This window comes from Choloepus didactylus, chromosome 5, assembly GCF_015220235.1.
Source record: "Choloepus didactylus isolate mChoDid1 chromosome 5, mChoDid1.pri, whole genome shotgun sequence".
Taxonomy (NCBI): Eukaryota; Metazoa; Chordata; class Mammalia; order Pilosa; family Megalonychidae; genus Choloepus; species Choloepus didactylus.
This window is the reverse complement of record NC_051311.1, coordinates 82,858,405-82,885,473: the sequence shown is the minus strand read 5'-3', so window position 1 is coordinate 82,885,473 and position 27,069 is coordinate 82,858,405. Positions and strand designations below refer to the sequence as shown.

The 27,069-nt window shown below is 37.4% G+C and overlaps 1 protein-coding gene across 9 annotated transcripts in view; it reads right to left on the bottom strand.

The window, feature by feature from the left end:
* Window positions 1-27,069, bottom strand: part of IMMP2L (inner mitochondrial membrane peptidase subunit 2) — a 995,917-nt gene that overhangs the window by 945,197 nt on the left and 23,651 nt on the right. For all 9 annotated transcript variants that reach the window (XR_005216988.1, XR_005216987.1, XM_037836359.1 and 6 more), the window contains exon 3: window positions 3,758-3,894. Coding sequence is in view for 7 of the 9 variants with exons in the window: in XM_037836359.1 (XP_037692287.1) it covers window positions 3,758-3,892 (135 nt within the window). In the remaining 2 variants the exon portion in view is untranslated. The remainder of the gene's footprint in view (window positions 1-3,757; window positions 3,895-27,069) is intronic.

Here is a 27,069-nt window from a genome sequence, read left to right as displayed (position 1 = left end):
CGGCTCCTTCAGCCTGGGTACCACAGCGAGAGGCACATGAAGCAGACAAAATCAAACCCATGGCCTGGAGCACTAAAGCCAATCCACAACCCCATAAGCAAGAAATAAACATCTGTCATGCAAGCCACTGAATTCTTGGGGTTGTTTCTTGCCATAGCAAAAATTAATACAGTGACCAACAATAAAAGGGTTCAAAGATTATTTTCTGAAACCACTCTGTTCCAAATTCCAGGCCTGTTCTCCAAAAACAGTGCACTAAGCCAAAGAAGCCTTCATTTCTAGAAATACCAAACATTAGCCAAACATTTATCTGACAGCTTGACAGCTTCCATACTAATGTCATCTGAAGACACATCCATCATCCAGGATTAATATGTTTTGAACTTCCTCAAACATAAAAGCTCCCTGAAGGCAGAATCCAAGCCTGATTCGTCATCCCCCACAGCACCTAACATAGTGTCTTGCACTGACTAGTCACTTGATAAATGATTCTCTGTTCCAACTCACAGTTACCACTGTTTTTCATTATTGTTCATTTCCAAAAATAACATTCTGAGTTGAAAAATTAATCATATGTTTGAGGTGACAGAAATGACTAGATATGATCTTTCTACCTGAATACACAGAAGAGCTAAAGTACTATGCAATGAATGATGCTCAAGCCTGCTAAACTATACTGATATGAATTCCATCAAAATGGTCCACAGAATCCTTCAAGGAATATTGAGATGCAGAATGAATGGCTACATGACACTTCCCAGCCTGCTACACACAAGCATGCAATAGAGATGTGTAAAGTCTTCAAGGGTACATTCCTAAGAGGAATTCAGAGGAGCCCATCAGCACTTTGTCCACTGGGCCCCTGTGCCACTGACTCCTGCACAAATATCTAATTTTCTCCACCATCCTCCATCACCCAGCTGATCTATGTTACTTTCTTTTTTTCTCTATGCTTTTTTTCTTTCTTGTCTCTTCATTTTTCTGCTTTTCTTTCATACTTCTAGCTTTCACACAAAAGGATATCACCAGGCATCAAGAGTAGTCCTTCCCTTTACAACAAATCAATAAATAAACCAATTGTCAAATGCCAGATATAATTTTTAGGCGTCATGGTTTTAAAAATCAGGTTGTGTTCCTTGCAGGATGCTCAGGGACTTCTGGAGAAATCCCCTGCAGCACTTATGTCAGTACTTAACTCATAAAAGAGATTTGAAACAAGAGTTTATTTCAATTGTCAAAGAAATCTGAACCCATGGTCTATACATATTCAGTTCATCAAAATTGTACAGTAGTAAAGAAATCTTAAAATTTACTGAATTAGTTAACCCAAAATCTCATTATTGCGATTTTTGCTCTTAAGTAATTTTAGGAATGATTAGTGATATCTAGTGAAACTGTAAATGAATTATAGCTATAGTCTAAATTCATAAAACATAGAATCAGCTGTAATAACTGTCTATTTCTCCCTTCTTCACAGAATATCCATTCCTATTTAATTCTCAAAATAGCATCCTCCCTTCCTCTGGGAAATATTTGGGTATGTGACCCAAGCTGAATCAATCACAGTCCTTCTCCAAGATTTTTTAAACTGAAATTAAGGAAAGAAGAGCAATTTCTCTCAGATGGTGATGAAAACTGGGACATCTTGGTCATGACAACTCCAGCAGCCATGTGCCCTGCCATGTGGAGAAAGCTGTCTGAGAGAACTAAGCCAAGATGCAGATAGAGAGACCCTGGAAACAAAGAGGAGAATGAGAGCTCCGCAGTGTCAAGTCCCTGGTTCCATTATCCCCTGAGAGCACATAATAGGCCTTACAATATATTGTCCATTTTACCTAAGTTATTTCAAGCTGGACTTCTATAACTAGTAGCCAAGGAAATTTCTACATAATACACAAAAAGTATTAAAGGTAGTAAAATTGCGTAATAATTTGACTTGGGGATCGGTCCACAAACTAGCATTGGGGAATGATGCCATATGACACTTTCTTCACTGTCTTCTTCACTAGGGATAAGTCTCATCCTTTCATAAAACAGCCAATTTCTTGTGAGCAAAAACCATATCTTATTTTTTTTAATGACTTTCCTTGGCTCTTTGCACATACCAGGAACACAGATATTCAGCGAGACGGTGCTGGGCTAAAAACGTGAAGACTGGGATACTATGATTGCCATATGACCCTCTCTGGAATATTATCAGATCCAAGGTAAGGATGGCTATGTAGCCAGACAGCACCAACAGAATTGGAGAAAATCATTATAAACCCGATTATTTGTTACTGAAAGATACATACCTGTGGAAGGATTCAAGGGGTTCAAGGGACCAAAAAGGAATTTAGATGACTCTGGAGAAGGCAATTTTAATCTGAAATGAAGGATGTAACTCAAAACTTCAGCAAAGAAAAATCTAGTTCTCCCTAAGGATTGAGTCAAGAGGAGGCTGCCAGGAATTCAAAACAAAGAGGCAGGAAATGTAATTCCAATCTGTGTTATATGAATTAAATTAATTCAAGAATAAAGATATATACCTGTAAATGTTTACTGCACCCCTGTAATAAAATATTTTTGCACTCAAAGTAAGTGACCAATTTCCTTTGGCCTGGTGTCCCACTACAGAGGAAAGCCAAGAGACCACGGCTGAGGTCAAAACCCCCTGCCTAAGAGAAAACCATCACAATCCAAATGACGGAAGTAGAAATTAATATTCATACAGCCCTGCTATAGATCTTTAGCTTTGCCCAAAGAACACACACCCTAAGAACCTACAGACCTTCCTTATCCCACTGACTATGAAAACTGAGGAAGAGGCCTGATAATCAATACAATAACTGCAATAAATAATTTTATTCTCAGCCTATTAAAGCTGATGTCTATGCCTTTAAACAGTTCTAACCGAAAAAAGAAAAAACAAAGCTGGTTATTCTCTGTATAATTTTAAGCCCTTAGAAACTTATATATTCATTTGACTTGTTTGTTTTACACAGCTATTTAGCACAGAACATGAACTTAATACATGCTAAGAATAGAAGTAACCAAATCATATTACAAATGCAATTTTTTCTTAACTGCATAAAGTTACTTAAACAGCTAGGTTGTAGACATCAACTTTAAAACAAAGTTCTTTCTACATTATTCCAGAAGAATATTCTTACATAATTTTTGGAAATCTGTAGTCCAAAGTATTTCCCATATAAACTGCAGTTAATCTTTTCAATCAGCTATTTGCTTACAGAGCACACTAGAATATCTGGGATCAGTGCTCTAGACTTTTTTCTACCTGTAAAAGTATATATCAATAGAGTAAACAAATTTGCCCTAAACCCATCCTGCAATAAAAAAGGACTTACCAATAACTATACTAATAATTCAGTTTTAAGAGGATATTCAAATGTGGATATTTAATTAGAATATCTTAAAATCCTAGGTCTTATCCACAGAATGTGGTGTTATTCAGTGAATTTCCTTTAGAATCTCCATTTACTATTCTCAGAAAATATCAAACTATAGACACAGAGAACTAGCTAATAATTATTTTTATTTACCTCTAGTCTAATATGACTGCATTAGAATACCTTATAGGAAATAAAGAGATTAGTAGTTTTTTATCTTAAAAAACCTTATATCTTTTAAAGGCCTTATTCAAGGCCTTTTTATCTTTCAAGTCCCATCACGGATATAATAAACAGATATCTCATTTCTAGTGCTTGGAAAACAATGGAGCACGTGCTTCAAAAAATGAAGTTGTGTTAGTTTTCACCTGCATTGACGCTCCTTCCACTCTTGCCACACAGGCGACCCGATCCAGGAAAGTCACTGCCACAGGCACCGCCACAAAGAAGCCTTTACAAAAGGCTTTGAAATACCTTCGCACCCAGGTTTGTGACTGTGCCATATCTAAAAATACAAAGAAAACAAATGTGAAATTAGCCTCAAAAAAGGTGATAAAGATAGACACAAAAACAGCCCAAGAAAAATAAGAGATAGAGGAAAGCAGCCTCTTAAATATTTCACACTCATCCCTGTAGCCATTAGAATAAATTTGGTTACAGTCCCAAAGGCAAATAAATTAATTCAGGTCAACTCTTTTCAGGTTAATTCATTTCAGCTCAAATCCACAATGCACAAGTTCTCCCCACAAGGCAATAAATTAGAAAAAAAATACATATATATATGTATATACATATGTGTGTGAGTGTGTATATATATATACATATATATAATCATTCCAAAAGTTAAGTCCTTCTCTGTTGCTGACTGACTATTATGGCAGAGATGCTCCCTGTATCACTGACATCTTTCTCCTCTTCTAAAGTAATGGAAGTATTAACAGAACACGTGACTGCCCAGCTGAAGACTGTATTTCCTAGCCTCCCTTGCAGCTAGGTGTGACCATGTAACCAGGTTTTATCAGTGACACATGAGGAGAAAAGACATACACAACTTCCAGGCTGTGCCCTTAAAAGGAGCATGCCCTCTCTTTCTGTTCCCCATTATATACCTGGAACAAGGATATGGTAGTAGCTGCAGGAACAGCCATCTCAAACTATGAGACAAAAGCTTCAAGTTAAAGATGGCAAAGCAACAAAACAGAAGAACCCTGGTCCCCCACACCACAGAGACACCATAATTGCCCTGTATTGCTTATACTTAGATTGTGAAATGAGAGATGAATAATTTTCTATCACTTTTGTATTGGACTTTGTTATAGTAGCCTCCTGTAAGGGAAAGATAAAAGACCAGTTTTTTTTACCTTACTTAGACAAGCTTCACGTGCTACCCAAGCCTGGGAAGAAGTGAGGAAAGGGAGGCATAGAAGCCTCTTGACCTCTCCCTCCTTAGAGGGTGAGACTAGATCAGGTCAACTGAAAAATCCCCTAACACAATCACAAGGCTTGTTCAGCCCTAAACCCACAGGTCAGTTTGCTGATCTAAGATTTCTTGTCCTCTTGAGGCAGGTACAGAAAATCCAGAAATACGTGAGACCAAGTATCTGCCATTATTTTGGCTATCCTTTTTTTAATTTCCCAAAAATCACTACCAATGAGAGCATTGTTGTGATAATATTAATATTACAGAAATGAATAGAAGCATTAAATAGATAAGAACATCAGAAGGAAAGGAAAAAGATTAAGAAATGTATTCATGAAGAAAAAAGAAGGAGGGGGAAGAGGGAGAAAATAAGTAAATATAAAGAAGCAGAAAAGCCACAGTCAAATTCTGTCCAGATAATCAGATATGAAGTACACAATACAATAGCTGGTGAACTACACAATTTAAATTTGAAATGAGGGACAAGAGAAACATGATGAAAGGGTGCTACTCCCTATATAACAAATTGTTATAGTTATGGGACCACCTGCAAATAGTTTCAGCCAAAAGACTCCTCATCTCATTTTATTTCGAAGGAATTTTTCCTTGTAAAGACACACAAGAGAGGGTGGCATGAGGAACTCATATTCTTCTGACCCTGACAAAGCCAAAGAATTCTCCAGATATATCAGTGGGTTTCAGACTTAGCTGACTGTGTCTCATATTAAGAAATAAATTGTATATAGCAACCCAATCACATACACACAAACATACACACAAGTATTTGCAACAAATAAAAAGTGACTGAAACAAAATAATACCTATCCTGCTCTACAAAAGACAATCATTTCAGTCTATTCCATTTCATTTTTTAAAATGCTAGGTCCAAATCACTAAATTGATTTTTATGGCCCACTAAAGGTTCTTGGCCTACCCTTTGATCTAAACTGATCGAAAAATATACCAATCACTAAATCCCTAGAAAATCTTTAATATATCACAGGGAAAAGATGAATAATAACAACCTGAATTGGTTAATTCTCAATGACTTACTCTTATGGGTAGAATCATGTATCCCAAAAAGATACATTGAAGTCCCAACCCCTGGTACCTGTGAATGTGACATTATTTGGAAATGGGGGCACTGCAGATGGAATCAGTGAAGCTAAAATGAGATCGTCCTGGAGATGAATAGGCCCTTAATCCAATATGACTGTTGTCCTTATAAGAAGGGGAGAAGAGATAGAGAGAAAATGGCCAGGTGATGACAAAGGCAGAAATTGAAATGCTGCTACCATAAGCCAAGGGACGCCAAGAATTGCTGGCAAACCACCAGGAGCTACGAAGAGGGGATGGCCCTGCTGACACACTGAATTTGGTTCTAGCCACTAGAATTGTGAGACAACAATTTATGTTGTTTTAAACCACCAAATTTGTGGTACATTTTAACAGCAGCCTTAGGAAACCAAGCTATCTACTCTACTTGACATCAATCATGAGGGTAATACATATGCTGGTAAGGAATAAAGACCAGTAAACTTTTTTTTTTACAGCTTTATCAGCATAATATTTCACACACCATAAAATTCACCTGGGACCAGTAATCTTTTACATCCAAGTGAAACAAAAGTAACTGCAGAATATTTTAGAAAACAAGCGATTTAAAAACAACTTTTCATTCAAACTCCTATACTAGTCGTAATCTTAAATTAAATTGCTAATTAGTTCATGCATCTGGTACCCAAGAAATGTGTCTGGCCCAAGGTGCTAGATGCTTATGTGAGCAGCCTTACACACTGAACTCCTGACATCAGCAAACTTGCTTCACAATTTTCATTCCAATACTGCTGGTATCCAGCTTTAACATGAACTCTTCAGAGAAACTAATTTCTCTTCAATGGCAGCTTTCACCTAGAATCTAAAATACCTTTACAAATTCCTTTTATATCATCTGCACAAGAAATTTAATACTTTTTCAATGGACTATTTTACAAAGGTCTCTTATCCTCTTTTACATCACTTGGTAATAGAAGAATAAGTTTGGAATGTTTATCAAATCAGTATTTTCAAGATGCAAAAGACACATTTTCCTCATGATTAGATTTCCTTAGTTCAGTCTCTGTGAAAACATTTCTAACCACAGATTTCACAAGTCAAACATCAGTCTTACGGTAAATTTAAAAGTTCAATAACCTCCAAATCTTTCCTTTTCAATGTTTTCCAAAATACAAACAAATAAATGAATCCAAAGATTTCAGACTGTGAAATATCTGAATCCACAAGTAATTTATTCAGTGCTCCCATATACAGGAGGAAAAAAAGATCAGTCACCGTGCAGAAGAGAAAGAAACCAGCTCTAAAGCAAATAATCAACACACCATCTACAAGTTTGGTAAGTTCAAATTTATTTATCAAGACTTAAGAGTTGCACACAGCTCCCTGATACCAAACCCTAGGGCTGTGTTTCCCAAGCTTGCTCTGGTTGACATGTTTAAAAATGCAGATTCCCACTCCCACTCAGACCTCCAAAATAAACATCCCAGGTGATTCCCCAAATCAGGCAAATCAGGAAAATACTGATATTTGGGCATTTAAAGGTCAACTATTTACTGACTCCCTCAGGCTTGTTACCTTCTCAAAATAAAAACAGGAGGAAAAGCTAGGGAAGAATTATCCCCTTGAATGTCTTCTCACAGCCACATTTAGTTTGCGTCCTTACTAGATCAAGGAAGAACTATCTGAAGAAAGAAGCTTATACAGAAAGAAAAGCCTGCCACCAGATCATGCTTTCTAACCTCTGCCTGCTTCCAAAAAAAAGTGACTTCTAGGGGACTGTGTCTTTGCCCATGCTAGGACAGTTCGATCACTCATCCACTCATCTACTCACTCATTCATTCCCTGAGTCATTCATTCTTAAGACTAATACTTACTAGGGGTCTTCCATAAGCATCGTGCCAAGCACCAGAGATACAGAAAACAGTGAGCAAAGACAGCCCCAGTCCCTGCCCTCACCATATTTTTACAACCCACTAAGGAATAACAAGGGTCAATCAGATGATCAAATAAACACATGTAAATTTACAGTTGTTTGAAGTGCTATGAGAGAGATATAGAGAGGTCAAATGTCTCTGAGGAAGGGACTGAAATAAAAGATGAGTAGGAGTTTCCTAGACAACAGATTGTGGGGTAGGGAACTGCATTCCAGAGAGCACCACCAGCAACTTTAAGAAGGCTGGTGCAGCTAAAGCCCAGGAAAAAAGGGAAGGCACAGTGTGAGTGGGAGCAAGGAGTTTAAACCCTAGACAAGGTGGGACCTCACAGGCCTCATGAAGAATTTTGCAGTAAATGAGAAGAAACTGAAATGTTTAGTACAAAGTAGAATGATCATATTTGCATTTTCAATGATTATTCTAGATGGTTCAAGAATGGATACAGAGACCAGATTACTCTAGTTGTCCAGGGCAAGAAATGATGGTAGGTTGGACCAGGGTGGTGGTGATGGAGAGGGACTGAAATGGACAGATTTAAGATACATATTTTGGAAGTTAAACTGACGAGATCTGTTGGATGGGCAATGGTAAAAGAACATTTTAAATATAAAGACAACAAAGCAGCAGCTTTTTCACTTTTCCACAACTCCAATGTTAACCAGGTGTTTTAGTTTGCTAATGCTGCAGAATGCAAAACACCAGAGATGGACAGGCCTTTATAAAACGGGGGTTTATTTCACTACACAGTTACAGTCTTAAGGCCACAAAGCATCCAAAGTAACACCTCAGCAATTGGGTACCTTCACCGGAGGACGGCCAGTGGTGTCTGGAAAACCTCTGTTAGCTAGGAAGGCAGCTGGCGTCTGCTCCAAAGCTCCGGCCTCAAAACGGCTTTCTCCCAGGACGTTCCTTTCTAGCAAGCTTGCTTCTCTTCAAAACATCACTCCCAGCTGCACTCTCTTCAGTCTCTTTGAGTCAGCATGTTTTATATGGCTCCACTGATCAAGGCCCACCCTGAATGGGTGGGGTCACACCTTCATGGGAGTATCCCACCAAAGTCACCACCCACAGCTGGGTGGGGCACATTCCAAGCAAATCTAACCAGCACCAAAACGTCTGTCCCACAAGACCACAAAGATAATGGCATTTGGGGGACACAATACATTCAAACCGGCACACCAGGTCACTGCCATCAACTTCTGTACAACAAATTCAGGATGAGGTTATTCCTACTGAGAGACTCTTCTGGGGTGTGCCAGTTTGGATGTATTATGTCCCCCAAAATGCCATGTTCTCTGATGCAATCTTGTAGGGGCAGATATATTATTGTTGATTAGGTTGGAATCTTTGGATTAGGTTGTTTCCATGGAGATGTGACCCACCCAACTATGGGTAATACCTTATTTCCATGGAGGTGTGGCCCTGCCCATTCAGCATGGGTCTTGATTAGTTAACTGGAGCCCTATAAAGGCTCAGGCACAAGAATCTGCTGCTGCAGCCAAGAGAGACATTTTGAAGATGGCCATTGAAAGTAGACTTTTGCTACTCCAGAGTTTGCCTGGGAGAAACTAAGAGAATACCCCCAGACACCCAGAGACAAATGTTCTGGGAGAAAGCCATTTTGAAACACAACCTGGGAGCAAAGGAAGAAGATGCCAGCCACATGCCTTCCCAGACTACAGAGGTGTTCCAGACACCATTGGCCATTCTTCTGTGAAGGTACCTTATTGTTGACACCTTAGCTTGGACACTTTTATGGCCTCAAGACTGTAACTTTGTAACCAAACAAACCCCCTTTACGGAAGCGAATCCATTTCTGGTATTTTGCATAATGGCAGCTTTAACAAACCAGAACAAGGGGTTTTTGGGGAGAGGTGCCCATCTGATAGTACAGCTTCTGCTCCAAGGCAAGGAAGCAAGGGAAAAACTAACACCTACCCTGTGAACAAGATATTGTGGTGGCTATTTTCACAGGCTCAAAAGAAAAGGCTCAGTGCAGACCTGTCCTACCTGAATTGTGAAGGACACCTATATCTCATAATAATAAAACACTTTTGAAAGTTTTCAACTATTAGCTACTAAAGAAGCCATAAATAAATGAAGAAATAATCATTACATTTCTATGTCAGGTCAATCAAATAAAATATCTAAAGCCTTATGGCACTCACATTTTGTAAGAGTCAGTGCATTTACTTGTCCATATAAATTGCCAAAGATCATTCAGCTGCTCAAAATGTCCATATGTGATCTGGCCTTTTGTTCACACCTTAAATATTTGAAACTACCATAATAGTAAGCACCCAGAGTCCACTTCCTCTGAGAAAATTTCCTTTAAACAATAACAGTGCAATACTAAAATCATCTCCCACAAAAAGGGAATAATTTTTATCAGTAAGCTCATGCTTACAGTAACCATACAAGTCATTTAGGTTTAAAACATTGCTTCTGAGAAAAGTATTGCTTAAGTAGCACACCTGGTTCATTGCTGAAGTACTTAAATTGAGAATATTTTTAAATAAGCTTTCAGATGCAGTTGAAATCATATTTACCATCTGGTACACAGCACTTGCAAGTGAAAGATCCTGGGTAATGCTGACCTCAAACATATAACGACCTACACTGTGAAATACTCGCTCTCCTTTAACAACTTGCTATGACTTCATCATGCATGAATTCATCTAAAATCAGTTTTGAACTTGCTGATATTTTAGCTTACACAAAGTCACCAATCACCCATCCATAGCAACCAGGTGGATAAACATTTGTCAAGTTATCCCAATTATAAAGACCATTTAAAAGTTAGCGTGGGAGTTTTAAAGGTAAGAAGAAAAGAATATGTTATAAAGCAAAATCTTATATAAAATGTAACCTTTCAATTATAATAATAAGCTTACACATTTGGACAACCAAATCAAGATTTTATTTATAAAGAGGAAACTATGAAACTATGAATAGAGAATGCAAGAGCAGGGATCAAGCAAATCTGATGCCCAATTCCCAACTCATTCAATATGTATTCATTGATCACATACTATGTATCTGGGCACCGTGCTAAGGGATGATCACATAATACAGAAGAAGGCAGGTGCGGTCCTTGCCCTTAGGAAGCTTGCATTTTCATTCTTTAGTATCTACTTTGTTCTGGTCACTATGCTATGACACCAGAGGTAAAAAGACCAAGCTACAGTTCCTCCCAAGGGACTTAAGACAAGATCACAAGAAACCAGTAGATGACCACACATGATCAGCCTACTATCCTCTGTGGATCTCTCCAACAGCTCCTGCTACCAATACCTGATTGCAAACAGAGTCTAAGCATGTGCAAAATGAGGAGGCATGTTGCTATATTTGGACTATCACAAGGCAAAACAAATAATAACTGATAAGCTAAAACAATTTTAGTTCCTCCAGTAGCAGATCGGGAAAAGTAATCTACGGAAACTAATTCCAAAAAAAATTTTTAAGGGCCACCTTGCTCCTTTCACATTACAAATAAATAAAATACTATAGAAATAGAAACATGGTAATCTTTAGAATGTAAATGCCAGTATCAAATTTTCTATCTTTATTTTAATTTATCTGACTTAGCAGTTCTCATCTGAAAATTCTCAGGAAGTACAAAATAGCAAAATATAAAAATGAAAATAACTAGCCAACAATAATAAAGGGGGGAAATATAATGGGACTAGACATAAAGTTAGTCATAATCTGGAAAAGATACCCAATTAAAAACTAACACTACCACTGTTGAAGATTAGGGCCCTCCATCTTGACACAAAATTATTTGATAGAGATAACTGTAACTCTTATCAGCAAACTGAGATGAAAACTGACATATTCAATTTTAAGTCAGGAATATTTGAAAAGCAGATGACTTCTAAGGGCATGTTCTAGTACAACTGGTGTAGAGAGAACACACCTCCTGCACACACAACTCCCCCCCCCAAAAAAAAAAAACAAAACTAGGATGTACAAATCAATAACAGCTTTCTGAGTTTTGGGTAACAACTCCTCCAATTTGCAAATGTCATACGTTAATGCCCGCCCTTCCCTCTGCCTCAGGGAAGAGGAGCTCTCCCTCCACGCAGTCCCTGGACAGTCCAGTGGTGCTCTACAGAGGCATCATGGCATCAGCAAAGAGGGAAAGTCAGTGGAAGGTTGGTGGGCTTTGAGTCTAGGGGACCTCAGCTCAAACCATGATTCAATCATGTGACTGGGCAAATTACTCTAGCTCACTGACTTGAGCCACAATTTTTTCATCTGTAAAATCTTGCAGGATTTTTGGTGATTCAAATGCCCGTATGTGTTTTTTTAAAGTAAGCATTTGTAGGAAGAAAAAATAATAAAAAACCAACTATAGAACTAATGTATCTGAATGTTATATGTAATATATTAGAGAACCAGAGCTACATCATCATATAAAAGATATTTCCTCAGATAAAAGCATTAGCCAGGTCTAAAGAAGAGGACTGGCAATAAATCAAGTAAGGATAACAGAATTAAGGATGTTCATTACATACAATAAAACAAAGGTCTAATGATGAAGCACATATCCTAGATTATGGGAAACCTCAGAGAGTGACAGTTCTATTCTGCTTTGAACCTAATCCTGTTCTAAGACCTCATTTACTGCTATCAACCAAATAACAAGAATTATGCAATGCCAAATACGTGTTCAGCATTGACTTAGGTGTTTGGGGGGGAAAAAACATTTTTTAAAACAGAATAAAAAGAAATATGATTAAGTGCCAAAAGTGGGCCACAGGAAGAACAAACTGGACCACAGGAATAAATTATATAATAGTCATTGAGAGAGAGAAAAAAAGGGATATGAGCACGAGTTGCAAAAAAAAATTCATAATGAGAAAGGCTGTAATTCTAGATCTTAAAAAATGAATTAATAGAATCTAGGTGGTGCGTATAAGAATGTTCACCATAGTCTTTCAACTTTTCTATATGTCTGAAAAGTTTCTATAATAAAACATCAGAAATCAAAAAAGAAACTACATTTGGTAAATCTCTCAGACAAGTGAGAAATATGACTTTGAGAGTAAGGGTGTGTGTGACCTATCAGATATAGTGAGAAAGAACGCTGGCCAGACCAGGAAACAGGATATCTACTAAGAGAAGTGAAGAATGAGATTGCATTTAATGGTGATTTTGCTTTGTTTTGTTTTTTCCTTAGTAAAGCTTCACAGCTCCAATATTCTTTGGAAACCACATAAAACAAAATCCATAACATCACACTAGGCCTCTCCAAAAGCTAGCTCAGGTCGCCCTAATCCTATAAATTATCTCTATCCTTTAATTCCATTTAGACACCATATGACAACATTTACCACTATGGCCCAATCTCAAATTTTAGTTATTAAAATGTCATAAATTCTGCAAAAACAGTTTGCCATTAAAATTAATAGAACAGTGAATAGCTTTTTATAAAATGAGAAAAATCCTATTAAATGATAACCATTAGTAAGAAGCTTGGTAAGCCTTAAAATCTAATAACCACAAAATTTGGATTTCAACACTCACTCTACATTTTCTCCAATTTAATATAACGGCATAAAACTGCTACCATTAAGTAGAAGCTAAAGACAATGTGGATTTTAAGCTAACAATGTGGCAACTTAAATATATGTATAAGTGAAACAGACCAGGTACTTATCCACAACCCAAACGAAGCCATTAAGGGACTTTTTCACCATAAGCCTATTTATTTCTGAAGCAATATTTTGAATTAGTAAGAGAACATATTTCCAGTATCAGGAATATCTACTGAATAGCTAAAAAGAAAATACTGCATTATTGAACATTTGCACTGTGCAGGAAATTGGCTTTTAAAAAAATTAAGAGAGCCTGTAAATGGAAAAGGCACTCTTTCTCAAAAAAATCTCATAAACCCTTCCAAAATCAAAACTAAGAAATAGGAGACAGGGAAACAAGGAAAAGATGATAACATTCAGAACCTAAAATAAGAAAGCCACAAAATAAACAAGAAGAATATTAGAAAGTGAGCATCAGGCAATAACATGCGTAATGAGAAAATGTCACTGAAATGCCATATGACACAGCTTCCCGAAGCACAGTCACCCAAGCATCAGCTTCGCCACCGTGCCCACCTCATATCTTGGCCTACTGTCTTACACTGCTTCATGTTCTTTCCTCTTAGTTACTTTTCACAGCAACCCTATTGTTGCCCTGTTTTTCATTGGTACAAGGGTCTCATTAGAGCCTGACAGTACGTAGAATAGACAACTTTTTAGAGGAACATGATATCAGGGTCCTGTGAGGATCCTATCCTGGCCCATACACTTCAAGCCTCAAATATGTTGTTGTTGTTGCTGTTTCAGAGAATACAAATGCCCATAAGAGCAACTCAAATTCATTATCAAGAGATAAAGACCTATATGATAGCTTCTCCTTTGATCAGAGTTGGGAGGAGGGAGTATGAAGCTTTCTGAAAATAACCAAAGCTACCAGACCCTAAAAGGAGCAAAGACAGGAAGGGAAGGTCAAAAGAAGTGGGACTGGGAAATACAATTTAACCAGCAAACATATGACTAGCCCAGGTCCTGTTACTACTTTTTACAGAACAATAAAAATAAAAATTAGAAACAGTCTCTCCCAGCAGGAAAGCACATTAAGGCTGTGATTAGTCTGTCAAAAATAAAACCTGTTCAAACTGTAGTCAGAAGTCTTGGAAGGCTGCCCACAGCCCATCTATGACAGCTGCAAGTCCACAGGGAACTCAAACAACAGTGGCCCAGGCTCACTACTGGATAGAGAAGACAAGGCTTAGGCAATTTAAGGTGAAAACAACAAATTCCCTTAGAAGGAGTGGTTGTGGTCCTTTACACTTACATGTCCATGCACTCATTCACACACGTGCGCACACCCACACACTGAAATGGCATCAAAGACCAGGCTTGCAACATAAGTTTTCTGTTTTTGTTTTTGTTTTTTTTAAAAAAGCAGCTAAAAGGTCAGAGTACAAAGAAGCTCACACTGCACAGGCTGGAGCCTGGAGATGAAGACAGATGGAGCACAGCACTATCTCGACCCAACTGTCTGGTATGCCAAAAGTCCAGTGGCGATAATAAGGTTCTGGTGAGTATTACAGCATATGGAGCTGAGATGTTATTTAGATTGCACCCTACACATAAATGCCTTATTTTGTTTTTGCATATTTGCCTATATATTAGAAGGTACTATTTAAGATACCTGTGAAAATTCATCAATATGCGATGCCTTGAGGCGGGGCAAGATGGCGGAGTGGTGAGGAGCAGAATTTCATCTCTCCCCTAGAGCAGCTGGCAATTACCCAAGAACTATATGAAACAGTGTTTTCGGGGCCTCTAGTAACCAGTCACACATTGGACATGAGTTTGGAATTGGACAAAAAGCTGAGATCGCAGCGAACATTGTAAGATTCCCGGACCAGGGGTCTGGCGCCCCTCCCCACCCAGACCTCACAGACTATCTTGCTGCCGGCTCCCTGAAAGGGGGGGGGGGGGGCCAAAAAACAGCAATCTGCTGAGGGCAAGAAGGGAGGCTCAACCCAGCCTCAACTGCAGAATTAATTAACAAATTAATTAACTAACTTTGGGAGCTGGGGTGCTAAAGAAGGGCTGGGATCCAAGAAGTAGGGGCACGTAAAAGTGGGCACCCATTCCCAGACTCCAAAAAGCCATTTTTTTTTCCCTTACATTTTGTCCCTTCTGGCTTCTCGCTGATCTCTTATCTTTTTGCATTTCAATAGCCGCCCCCCTCCCCAGAAGGGGTGGAACTGAAGGGGTTGGAGAGTAATTATCAGACAACAGCCCAAAGCATATCTTTAAATGCTCTATTCTGACACTGACAAAACTTCCAGGCTGGGGAAAAACGTTTAAAAGAGACTCTTTTTTTTTCCTTTTTTCTTTTTCTTGATTTCTTTTCTACTTTTTTTTTTTTTTTTTAAATCTAAAAGTAATATATGTGGTTATTTTCTATCAGAAAGCCCAGGTTGAGGGACTAGGCTGGGCTTGAGGGGAGACAGAGTACCTACAGTGTCTTTGAATTCCGTATTCACTACTGAAGGCCTCCACCCCCGTCTTTAATTGGAAACTCAGGATGACCAAGGAATCTACCTGCAGAGGCCCCAAAGAGGAGAGAGGAGAAGGGAATAGTGCCCCTGAGAGACAACTGGAATTCTGAGGATTGGGAGAGTGGAGGGAGGCCCAGCTCAACTGGCAGTCCTCCTTCTGGGAATTCAGACCCCAGGGGCTGGAATTCAGATTCCAGCTTCAGTCAGCCACGCCCCTGACAGGATCAGAGTCACCAGGAGAACTAAAGGCTCCACACCTCCTTACACTGGTGGGGGAGCTGCGGGCTGGCCAGCGCCACCTACTGGACAGGAGTGGAAAAGCACCAATTCTAAAGGCCTCATAGGAGGGTCTCATTCTCAGGAAAACTCCATACCCTCCCAATGAGACCTGGGCCTCACTAGACCGGGAATATCTGACTAGGGTCGACCATATCTGAGGAGACCCACTCACAAAAAGGTTACATAGAGGCAGAGCAAGAAACAGAAAAAACAAGAGGGGAAAAATACTGATCAACTAAATAGAACCTAAGTTAGAGGTCTAGAATAAGTTGAACTGAATAACAGAGGCCAGAAAACAAAGCCAACCAACAAGAAAACCACTAAGTAAAAGAGAGAAAACAAGCTCCAAAATAAACTAATCAAGAGAATCAGATGCCTAGACAACTTAAGATAACAAGCCTTACCAGGAAACACGAAAACATGGACCAGCCAAAGGAACAAACTAATAGCTCAGCTGAGACACAGGAGTGGAGGCAACTAATGCTAAATAAATTTAATGAAATGAAGGAAGATATAGCAAAAGAGCTGAAGGATATAAAGAAGACACTGGCTGACCATAAAGAAGAATTCATAAACTTAAAAAAACAAATGGCAGAACTCATGGGAATGAAGGCCACAATGGAGAAGATGAAAAACACAATGGAGGGACACAACAGTAGATTTGAACAGGGAGAAGAAAGGATCAGTGAACTGGAAGACAGGTCATTCGAATTCATACACACAAAAGAACAGATGGTGAAAAAAATGGAAAAATATGAGCAGGGTCTTAGGGAGCTGAGTGACAACATGAAACGCACAAATATACGTGTTATGGGTATCCCAGAAGGAGAAGAGAGGGGAAAAGGGGCAGAAAGAGTAAGAGAAGACATATTCACTGAAAATTTCCCAACTCTTATAAAAGACAGAAAATTAGAGATTCAAGAAGTACAACGTACTCCAAATAGAATAGATCCCAATAGACCTACTCCAAGACACTTACTGGTCAGATTGTCCAATGTCAAAGACAAAAGAGAGGATTCTGAAAGCAGCAAGAGAAAAGCAATCCATCACATACAAGGGAAGGTCAATAAAACTATGTACAGATTTCTCTGCAGAAACCATGGAGGCAAGAAGACAGTGGCATGATATATTTAAGATACTGAAAGAGAAAAACTGCCAACCAAGAATTCTATATCCAGCAAAACTTTCCTTCAAAAATGAGGGAGAGATTAAAACATTTTCAGACAAACAGACACTGAGAGAGTTTGTGAATAAGAGACCGGCACTACAAGAAATACTAAAGGGAGTGCTACAGGCTGATAGGAAAAGACAGGAGAGAGAGAGTTGGAGAAGAGTGCAGAAATGAAGATTATCAGGAAAGGTAAAAGGAGAGGAAAAATAAGATATGACATATAAATTCCAAAAAACAAAATGGTAGTAGAAAGTACTGCCCTTACAGTAATAACACTAAATGTAAATGGATTAAACTCCCCAATAAAAAGACACAGACTGGCAGAATAGATTAAAAAACAGGACCCATCTATATGCTGTCTACAAGAAACTCACTTTAGACACAAGGACAAACATAGACTGAAAGCGAAAGGTTGGAAAAAGACATTTCATGCAAACAACAACCAGAAAAAAGCGGGAGTAGCTATATTAGTATCAGACAAGTTAGACTTCAAAAGCAAAACAATTAAAAGAGACAAAGAAGGATACTATATATTAATAAAAGTGTCAATTCATCAAGAAAACATAACAGTCATAAATATCTATGCACCAAACCAGAATGCCCCAAAATTCATGAGGCAAACACTGTGATCACTGAAAGGAGAAATAGATACCTCTACAATAATAGTTGGAGACTTCAATACACCACTCTCATCAATGGATAGAACATCTAGACAGAGGATCACTAAAGAAACAAAGATGTTGAATTTTATGATAAATGAACTAGACTTGACAGACATTTATAGAACACTACATCCAACAACAGCAGGATACACTTTTTTCTCAAGTGCTCATGGAACATTCTCTAGGATAGACCACATGTTGGGTCACAAAGCAAGTCTCAACAAATTTAAAAATATTGATATTATACAAAACACTTTCTCAGACCACAATGGAATGAAGTTGGAAATAAATAAAAGGCAGAAGGTCATAAAATTCACAAACATATGGAGGCTAAACAACACCCTCTTAGAAAACCAGTGGGTAAAGGAAGAAATTACAAGAGAAATTAGTAAATACCTCGAGGTAAATGACAATGAAAACACAACTTATCAAAACTTATGGGATGCAGCAAAGGCGGTGCTGAGAGGGAAATTTATTGCCCTAAATGCCTATATTAAAAGAGAAGAGAGAGCAAAAGTTGAAGAGTTAACTGCTCACCTGGAGGAATTAGAGAAAGAACAGCAAACTAACCCCAAAGCAAGCAGAAGGGAAGAAATAACAAAGATTAGAGCAGAAATAAATGCAATTGAGAACAGGAAAACAATAGAGAGAATCAACAAAACCAGAAGTTGGTTCTTTGAGAAAATCAATAAAATCAATGGACCACTGGCTAGGCTAACAAAAAAAAAGAGAGAGCAGATGCAAATAAATGCAATCAGAAACGGGAAAGGAAATATAACGACTGACCCTGCAGAAATTAAGGAGATAATGAGAAGATACTATGAGCAACTATATGCTAATAAACTAGACAACTTAGATGAAATGAACAACTTCCTAGAAAAGCATAAACAACCAACATTAACTCAAGAAGAAATAGATGACCTCAACAAACCAATCACAAGTAAAGAGATTGAGTCAGTCATCAAAAAGCTCCCAAAAAGGAAAAGCCCAGGACCAGATGGTTTCACATGTGAATTCTACCAAGCATTCAAGAACAAATTAGTACCAATCCTGCTCAATCTCTTCAAAAAAAATTGAAGAAGAGGGAAAGCTACCTAACTCTTTCTATGAAGCCATCATCACCCTAATACCAAAACCAGGCAAAGATACTACAAAAAAAGAAAATTATAGACCAATTTCTTTAATGAATATAGATGCAAAAATCCTCAACAAAATACTCGCAAATCGAATCCAGCAGCACATTAAAAGAATTATACACCACGACCAGGTGGGATTTATTCCAGGTATGCAAGGCTGATTCAACACAAGAAAATCAATTAATGTAATACACCACATCAATAAATCAAAGCAGAACAACCACATGATCATCTCGATTGATGCAGAAAAGGCCTTTGACAAAATTCAACATCCTTTCCTGATGAAAACACTTCAAAGGATAGGAATAGAAGGGAACTTTTTCAATATGATAAAGGCAATATATGAAAAACCCACAGCTAACATCACACTCAATGGGGAGAGACTGAAAGCTTTTCCTCTAAGATCAGGAACAAGACAGGGATGCCCACTATCACCATTGCTATTCAACATTGTGCTGGAAGTTCTAGCTAGAGCAATTAGGCAAGAAAAAGAAATAAAAGGCATCCAAATTGGAGAGGAAGAAGTAAAACTTTCACTATTTGCAGATGACATGATTCTATATGTAGGAAATCCAGAAAAATCTACAGCAAAGCTACTAGAACTAGTCAATGAATACAGCAAAGTAGCAGGCTACAAGATCAACACGCAAAAATCTGTAGTGTTCCTATACACAAGTAATGTGCAACAAGAGGAGGAAATCAAGAAAAAAATCCCATTTACAATAGCAACCAAAAGAATCAAGTATTTAGGAATAAACTTAACCAAGGACACAAAAGACCTTTACATAGAAAACTATAAGAAACTGCTAAAAGAAATTGAACAAGACCTGAAAAAATGGAAGAACATACCATGTTCATGGATTGGAAGACTAAATATAGTTAAGATGGCAATTTTACCTAAACTGATTTACAGATTCAATGCAATACCAATTCAAATCCCAACAACTTACTTTACAGAAATAGAAAAACCAATAACTAAATTTATTTGGAAGGGTAAGATGCCCCGAATAGCCAAAAATGTCTTGAGAAAGAGGAGTGAAGTGGGAGGTCTCACACTACCTGACTTTGAAGCATATTACAAAGCTACAGTGCTCAAAACAGCATGGTACTGGCATAAGGACAGATATACTGATCAATGGAATCGAATTGAGTGTTCAGAAGTAGACCCTCACATCTATGGACAACTGATCTTTGATAAGGCAGTGAAGCCGAAGCAACTGGGAAAGAGCAGCCTCTTCAATAAATGGTGTTTGGAGAACTGGATATCCATTTCCAAAAGAATGAAAGAGGATGTCCATCTCACACCTTATACCAAAATTAACTCAAAGTGGATCAGAGACCTAAACATTAGCACCAAGACCATAAAACTCTTAGAAGAAAATGTAGGGCAATATCTTAAAGATCTTGTGAAAGGAGGTGGTTTCTTAGACCTCACACCCAAGGCACGAGCAACCAAAGAACAAATAGACAAATGGGATCTCCTCAAAATTAAACACTTTTGTACATCGAAGGACTTTGTCAGAAAAGTCAAAAGGCAACCTACACAATGGGAGATGATATTTGGAAACCACATATCAGATAAGGGTCTAATATCCCGAATATATAAAGGAATTCTGCATCTCAATAACAGAAAGACAAACAATCCAATTAAAAAATGGGCAAAAGACATGAACAGACATTTTTCTGAAGAGGAAATACAAATGGCTCAAAAGCATATGAAAAAATGCTCAACTTCACTGGCTATTAAGGAAATGCAAATCAAAACCACAATGAGATATCATCTCACACCTACCAGAATGGCCATTATCCAAAAAACAGAAAATGACAAGTGCTGGAGAGGATGTGGAGAAAGAGGCACACTTATTCATTGTTGGTGGAAATGTAGAATGGTGCAACCACTCTGGAAGACAGTGTGGAGGTTCCTCAGGAAGCTAAATATAGATTTGCCATATGACCCAGCTATTCCATTGCTGGGTATATACTCAGAGGAACTGAAACTTAAGACACAAACAGACATTTGTAAACCATTATTCACAATTGCCAAGAGATGGAAACAGCCCAAATGTCCATCAAAGGACGAGTGGATAAACAAACTGTGGTATATACACATGATGGAATATTATGCAGCTGTAAGACAGAACAAAGACATGGATCATGTAATAATGTGGATGAACCTTGAGGACATCATATTGAGTGAAGTTAGCCAGAAACAAAAGGACAGATTCTGTATGGTCTCACTAATATGAACAGACATTAATGAACAAACTTTGGGAGTTAAAAGCTGACAACACAGGCGACCAGGAGATAGAAAGAGGGCAGAGATCAGCCATTTGATGCTGAAGGACTACAGAATGTTTAGGATTGATTGCATAGATCCAGAAATAGATAGCATAATACTGTGTGATGGTAGCACAGTATTGTAAGTACACTGAACAAAGATGTCTGTGAGTAAAGCTGAAAGAGGTGGGATAGGAGAATGTATGACACCAGAGGTAAAGATAGATGATAAAGACTGGGACTGTATAACGTGGCAAAAACTGGAGTGGCCAATGACTGTTACTAAATATACAAATATAAAAATGTTTTTGCATGTGGGAAAGCAAATGAATGTCAACCATGTAGAAATTTGAAAAAGGGATGGTATTCAGGAAAAAACATAATCAAAGCAAACTGGAGTCCATGGTCAACAGTAACATTGTAATATACCTCCATTAAATGTAACAAAGGCAATACGCCAATGCTAAATGTATATGAGAAGGGAATATAGGGGAGTAATATGGGATTCTTGGTAGTGGTGTTATTTGCTGTCCTTAGTAGTATATTGTATTTTATGACATGTTATTTTTTCTTTTTATCATATTTTCTTATTGCTAAAAAAAAAAAAAACAATTTTTCTTGTAGTAATCAGTATGTTCAAATGCTGATTGTGGTGATAAATGTAAAACTTTATGATGATACCATGAACAACTGATTGTACACTGTGGATAAATGTATGGTATGTGAATATAACTCTATAAAATTGTAGGAAAATATATATATAGGAGTAAAAGTGTTGGAGAAAACATGGTGAGAGGGATGATGCCTCACTAATATGGACTAACTACAATGTGTAAACTCAGAATTGAATCTTAGAACATAGCCTAACGTGGACACAATAATTGTAATAGTCCCTAGATTGTAAGCTTTTACAGCAGTTGACTCTATCCCTGAATTGTAAGGCCTATCTCTAAACTTTAAGATGCTGATCCCCTAGCGTATGTTGTCACAAACTTTGGGACTGGCAGTTTGATGTGCTGAGCCCTCAAGCATGGGACTTGCCCTTATGAAGCTCATTACCACAAAGGAAAGTCTAAAGTTGCATGTAATGGTGCCTAAGAGTCTCCCCCTGAGTACCTCTTTGTTGCTCAGATGTGGCCCTCTCTCTCTCTAACTGAGCCATCTCGACAGGTGAACTCGCTGCCCTCCCCCCTACGTGGGACCTGACTCCCAGGGTTGTAAATCTCCCTGGCAATGCAGAGTATGACTCCCGGGGATGAATGTGGACCCAGCATCGTGGGACTGAGAGTATCTTCTTGACCAAAAGGGGGATGCAAAATGAGACGAAACAGTTTCAGTGGCTGAGAGATTCCAAAAGGAGTCGAGAGGTCACTCTGGTGGACATTCTTATGCACTATATAGATAACACCTTTTAGGCTTTAATGTATTGGAATAGCTAGAAGTAAATACCTGAAACTACCAAACTCCAACCCAGCAGTCTAGACTCCTGAAGACAATTATATAATAATGTAGATTACAAGGGGTGACAGTGTGATTGTAAAGACCTTGTGGATCACACCCCCTTTATCTAGTGTATGGATGAGTGGAGGAATGGGGATAAAAACTAAAGGACAAATGGGGTGGGATGGGGGATGATTTGGGTGTTTTTTTCACTTTTATTTTTTATTCTTGTTCTGGTTCTTTCCGATGTAAGGAAAATGTTCAGAGATAGACTGTGGTGATGAAAGCATAACTATGTTATCATACTGTGGACAGTGGATTGTATATCATCGATGATTGTATGGTGTGTGAATGTATTTCAATAAAACTGAATTTAATACAAAAAAAAAAAATATGCGATGCCTTGAAGTTACTATTTATCTGCCAATCAAAGCATTAAAAAGTATTCATTGAAGGATAAAATAATGTATAACAAATTTTAAGATGCTGTTAGCAGGCATCTGCAATGAACTAGAATGACCCCTACTATCTAATTCCAAAGAAGCATGAAAAGTTGGGGAAATAAAGCAACTTAAAATGTCACCAGATTATCAATATTACCTTGCATATCAATTTTTAGTTACTTGACCAGTATATTCCTATAAAAGCTAATGGTTGGCAGACACAGTACAGCATAGCATTATGTTGTTTCTTTGGTTTGATTTAAGACTCTTTAAATGAATCAGTATATCAAAAGGTGTGATATAAATGCAGAAATAAACAAATACATGAATAGAGCAAAATGAAGCTGTGGTGGTTTTAAAATATGTCTGCAAATTGCTTAACACACCTTCCTTCAAAAGATGGGGCCTAATTCCTGTTCTTTAAGTGTGGGCCTCACTTAGTGACTTGCTTCTAACAAGCAGAATATGGCATAATTGATGCTAGATGACTTCTAGAGCTAGTCACCAAAGGATACCTTACCCCACCCACAGTATACCACCCACCCACACTCCTCCTCACTTGAATTGCCCCTTCTAGGAAAACCAGCCACTAACTCATGAGGACAAACTGCCCTGGAAAGAACCCCCACCATGGAGAAGTACTGAGGCCTCCCACCAGTAGTACCCTTGCCAGCCATGTGAGTGGCCTTGAAGGCAGGTGCTCCAGCCTTTCTCCGTTACGTCTTCAGATGACCGTGGCTCGGGTTGATACCTAAGACCATCCTCATGAGAGATTCTGAAATAGAACTGCAGCAGCCAAGTTGTTTGTAAACTTCTAATCCATGGAAACTGTGAGAGATGATAAATGGCTTAAAGCCACTGGGTTTTGGGGTAATTTGTTATGCATAAATAACTAATACAATAGTAAACCCAGAAAAAGACTCAAGGACCCAGAGAAATTTAGTATATGATAAAGTCAACAATCACATTGCAGAGGGCAGGGAAGGGAAGGGGTAAGTTAATAAATTGCATTGAAACTACTAGCCACAATTTGGAGGGGGATGGGGGGAGGATCAAAGCTGGATCCTTATTTTACTCCTTAAAGAAAAATAAATTCCAGATAATTCAAAGATAAAATGTAAAAATAAAAATAAAAATATAAAAGAACCATAAGAAAATAAAGGCAAATACTATTGCAGGAGAGGGACAGAAAAAAGCCTTTCTAAACATTTTAGAACAGCCAGAAAATATAAAAGAAAAATATTGATGGATTTGACTATGTAAAAATAAAAAAATACCATAAGATTAGAAAATAATCAACACAATAGAAAAAATTGCAATATGTGTTAATCAAAAGGTTTAACATCCCTAAAATCGTGCAGTTCTTATAAATTGTAAGGAAAAAGACAAATGTTCTGAAAAAAAATGGATAATAGAGGACATGCATTTCACTAAAAAGGAAATATAGTTATAGCATATAAAGATACAAAAAGATATTCAATCATACTAACAATCAAATAAATGCCAGTAAAAACAATTTATCACTATTCTAGCCTATCGGAATGGTAAAGATTTTAATAACTTATAATACCCAGCGGGGGAAAATGTACCCTGTCTTTTTCTCCTGGGGGTGTAAATGGGACAACGTTTTTTGAGGGTAATATGCCAATAGGTACCAAAATGTTACATGAACTCACCTTCTGATACGTAGACAACACTTCTAGAAATTTCTCTTACATATGCAGAGATATGATCAAGGATTTTCAATACATCATTATTTATAACAGTGAAAAACTGAAAACCTAAATGTCCATGAATATGTAATTGATTAAAGAAAATACTCATGTCCATATGATGATATTTAGCAATCTTTAAAACACTGAATGCCTATACTACTTGACACTGTATTTCAAAAAAATTTCTGTAATATAAATCCATTTACATGAAATTATATATATGTGTGTGTATGTGTGTGTATGCACTTATCATAGAGAAGAAAATAAACCAAGATGACAGTAGTATTTACTCACAGAGACTTTTCATTTTCTTCTTTATAATTTTCTATATTATTTAAATATTATCTTTATATACTCAAAAGAGACGAATGTCACAGTCTTTCCTGCTACAACAGATTTTTCTTTAATGTGAATTAGCTCTTGTCCAGGAAAATTATGTCAGTATAATGTGAAAGTGTGTTAGCTCATATACAATTTTCCCTAGCACATTAAGGTTTTGATCCAATCAAGGACAAGTTTTCCCATAATTAAAACAAAAGTTTCATTTAATGACTTGAAGACTTTCCACTCACTAAGCTATCCAAGGAAGCTGAGTGAATTGAAGAAGTACAAAGATAGTTCCCTCAAATCTAAAAAAAAAAAAATTTATAACTGTTAAGTAAATACCCTGGATCTGATTTTTAACAGATGAAATGAGTCTCTGTTAGAAGTGAATGCTCTTGACCTACAACTCAAAGCAGGGAAACTGGAATTTAAGGGTACCTAAGACTGGCTATGATGCTGGGTGCAAATGTCAGTAGAGAGCAGATATTTACTGTTTTGGTTAGTTCTGTTTACAAAATTCCACTGATTTTGAATGGTCTCTTCCTAACACTATTTTCCCAATAAGCCCTGTAATTTATAGGGCATGCATGATTTTGTAGGGTGAAAGACTTTTCAGAAATGGATATACGGCATAAATAGCAGAAACACCTATACTATTCTGAGTAAAATTCAAAGAGGGAGAACATTCCATTCAACTTAATTTTCCTTCAGTGATCCCTGCCCCCACTATACACTTAAATTAGACAAGCATCAACTATGGTGAGGAGGACTAATCTAACTAACTTTTGACCAAAGTATTTGACTATATACTCTCTCCATATTTATACTACACTATACTATACTAGACTATATTATATATCATATATATACCATACATACATTTTTACTATATTTGCAGAAGTGGGGAGTAGGGGATGTAAACAATGAGTAAAGCTATTCTGAAAACTATTTTAGATAATCATAGGATTGAGCAAATGAGTAAAGCTTTCAATGCTTTTATGAGCTAGGAAGACGGAGATATAAATATGCAAGGGGAAATCAAGGAAAAACCCTGTGAGAATCTAGAAGCAAAAACAGCCAGCAGAAATGAGCACATCTAGCACCCAGATCTTAGGTACTAATACCAATCCTCACTATAAGGAACTAGAACTCCAAAAGGATCTAAGAGCCTGCTTGAAGGGGTTCCATTAAATATGGGACAATTTGATCATCTAAATAATTAAGGTCAGTAATGATTATAAACCATGGAAAAATAGCTTGAAATTTGCTTCTTTTTTGAAATTAGCCAATATAAGAAAAAAGGTGTTTTAACTTCAAAAGGTTAATTAGGTAATACTAATTTAATATAGTATAAATTAATATCATAAAAGTATTTTGTTAAGTAAAATTTTAAGCTTAACAAATTGTAAAATACTATTTTAATGTTAAGTTTCCTTTGTGATCATTCTCAGATATATGTTTGAAATTAATTTCCCTTGAGGATACAAAAGAAATTTTTTAATGCATAAATTACCCTAATTTCCAAAGTGAAATTGTTAGCTATGGTAAATAAAGTTTTCCACCATTCTTTCATTATATCTGCATACCCAACTGTTCAGTAAATTTGGGATCCAAATAGTAAAATGGAAAGCTTGTGAAATTGAAGACATCTTAAAATTCACCATGTTTTATTCATTATCATTAGTATTAGTATATAATGGTTGGACTCTTGTGGGTTAGGAAATAGCTAACAAATTATTA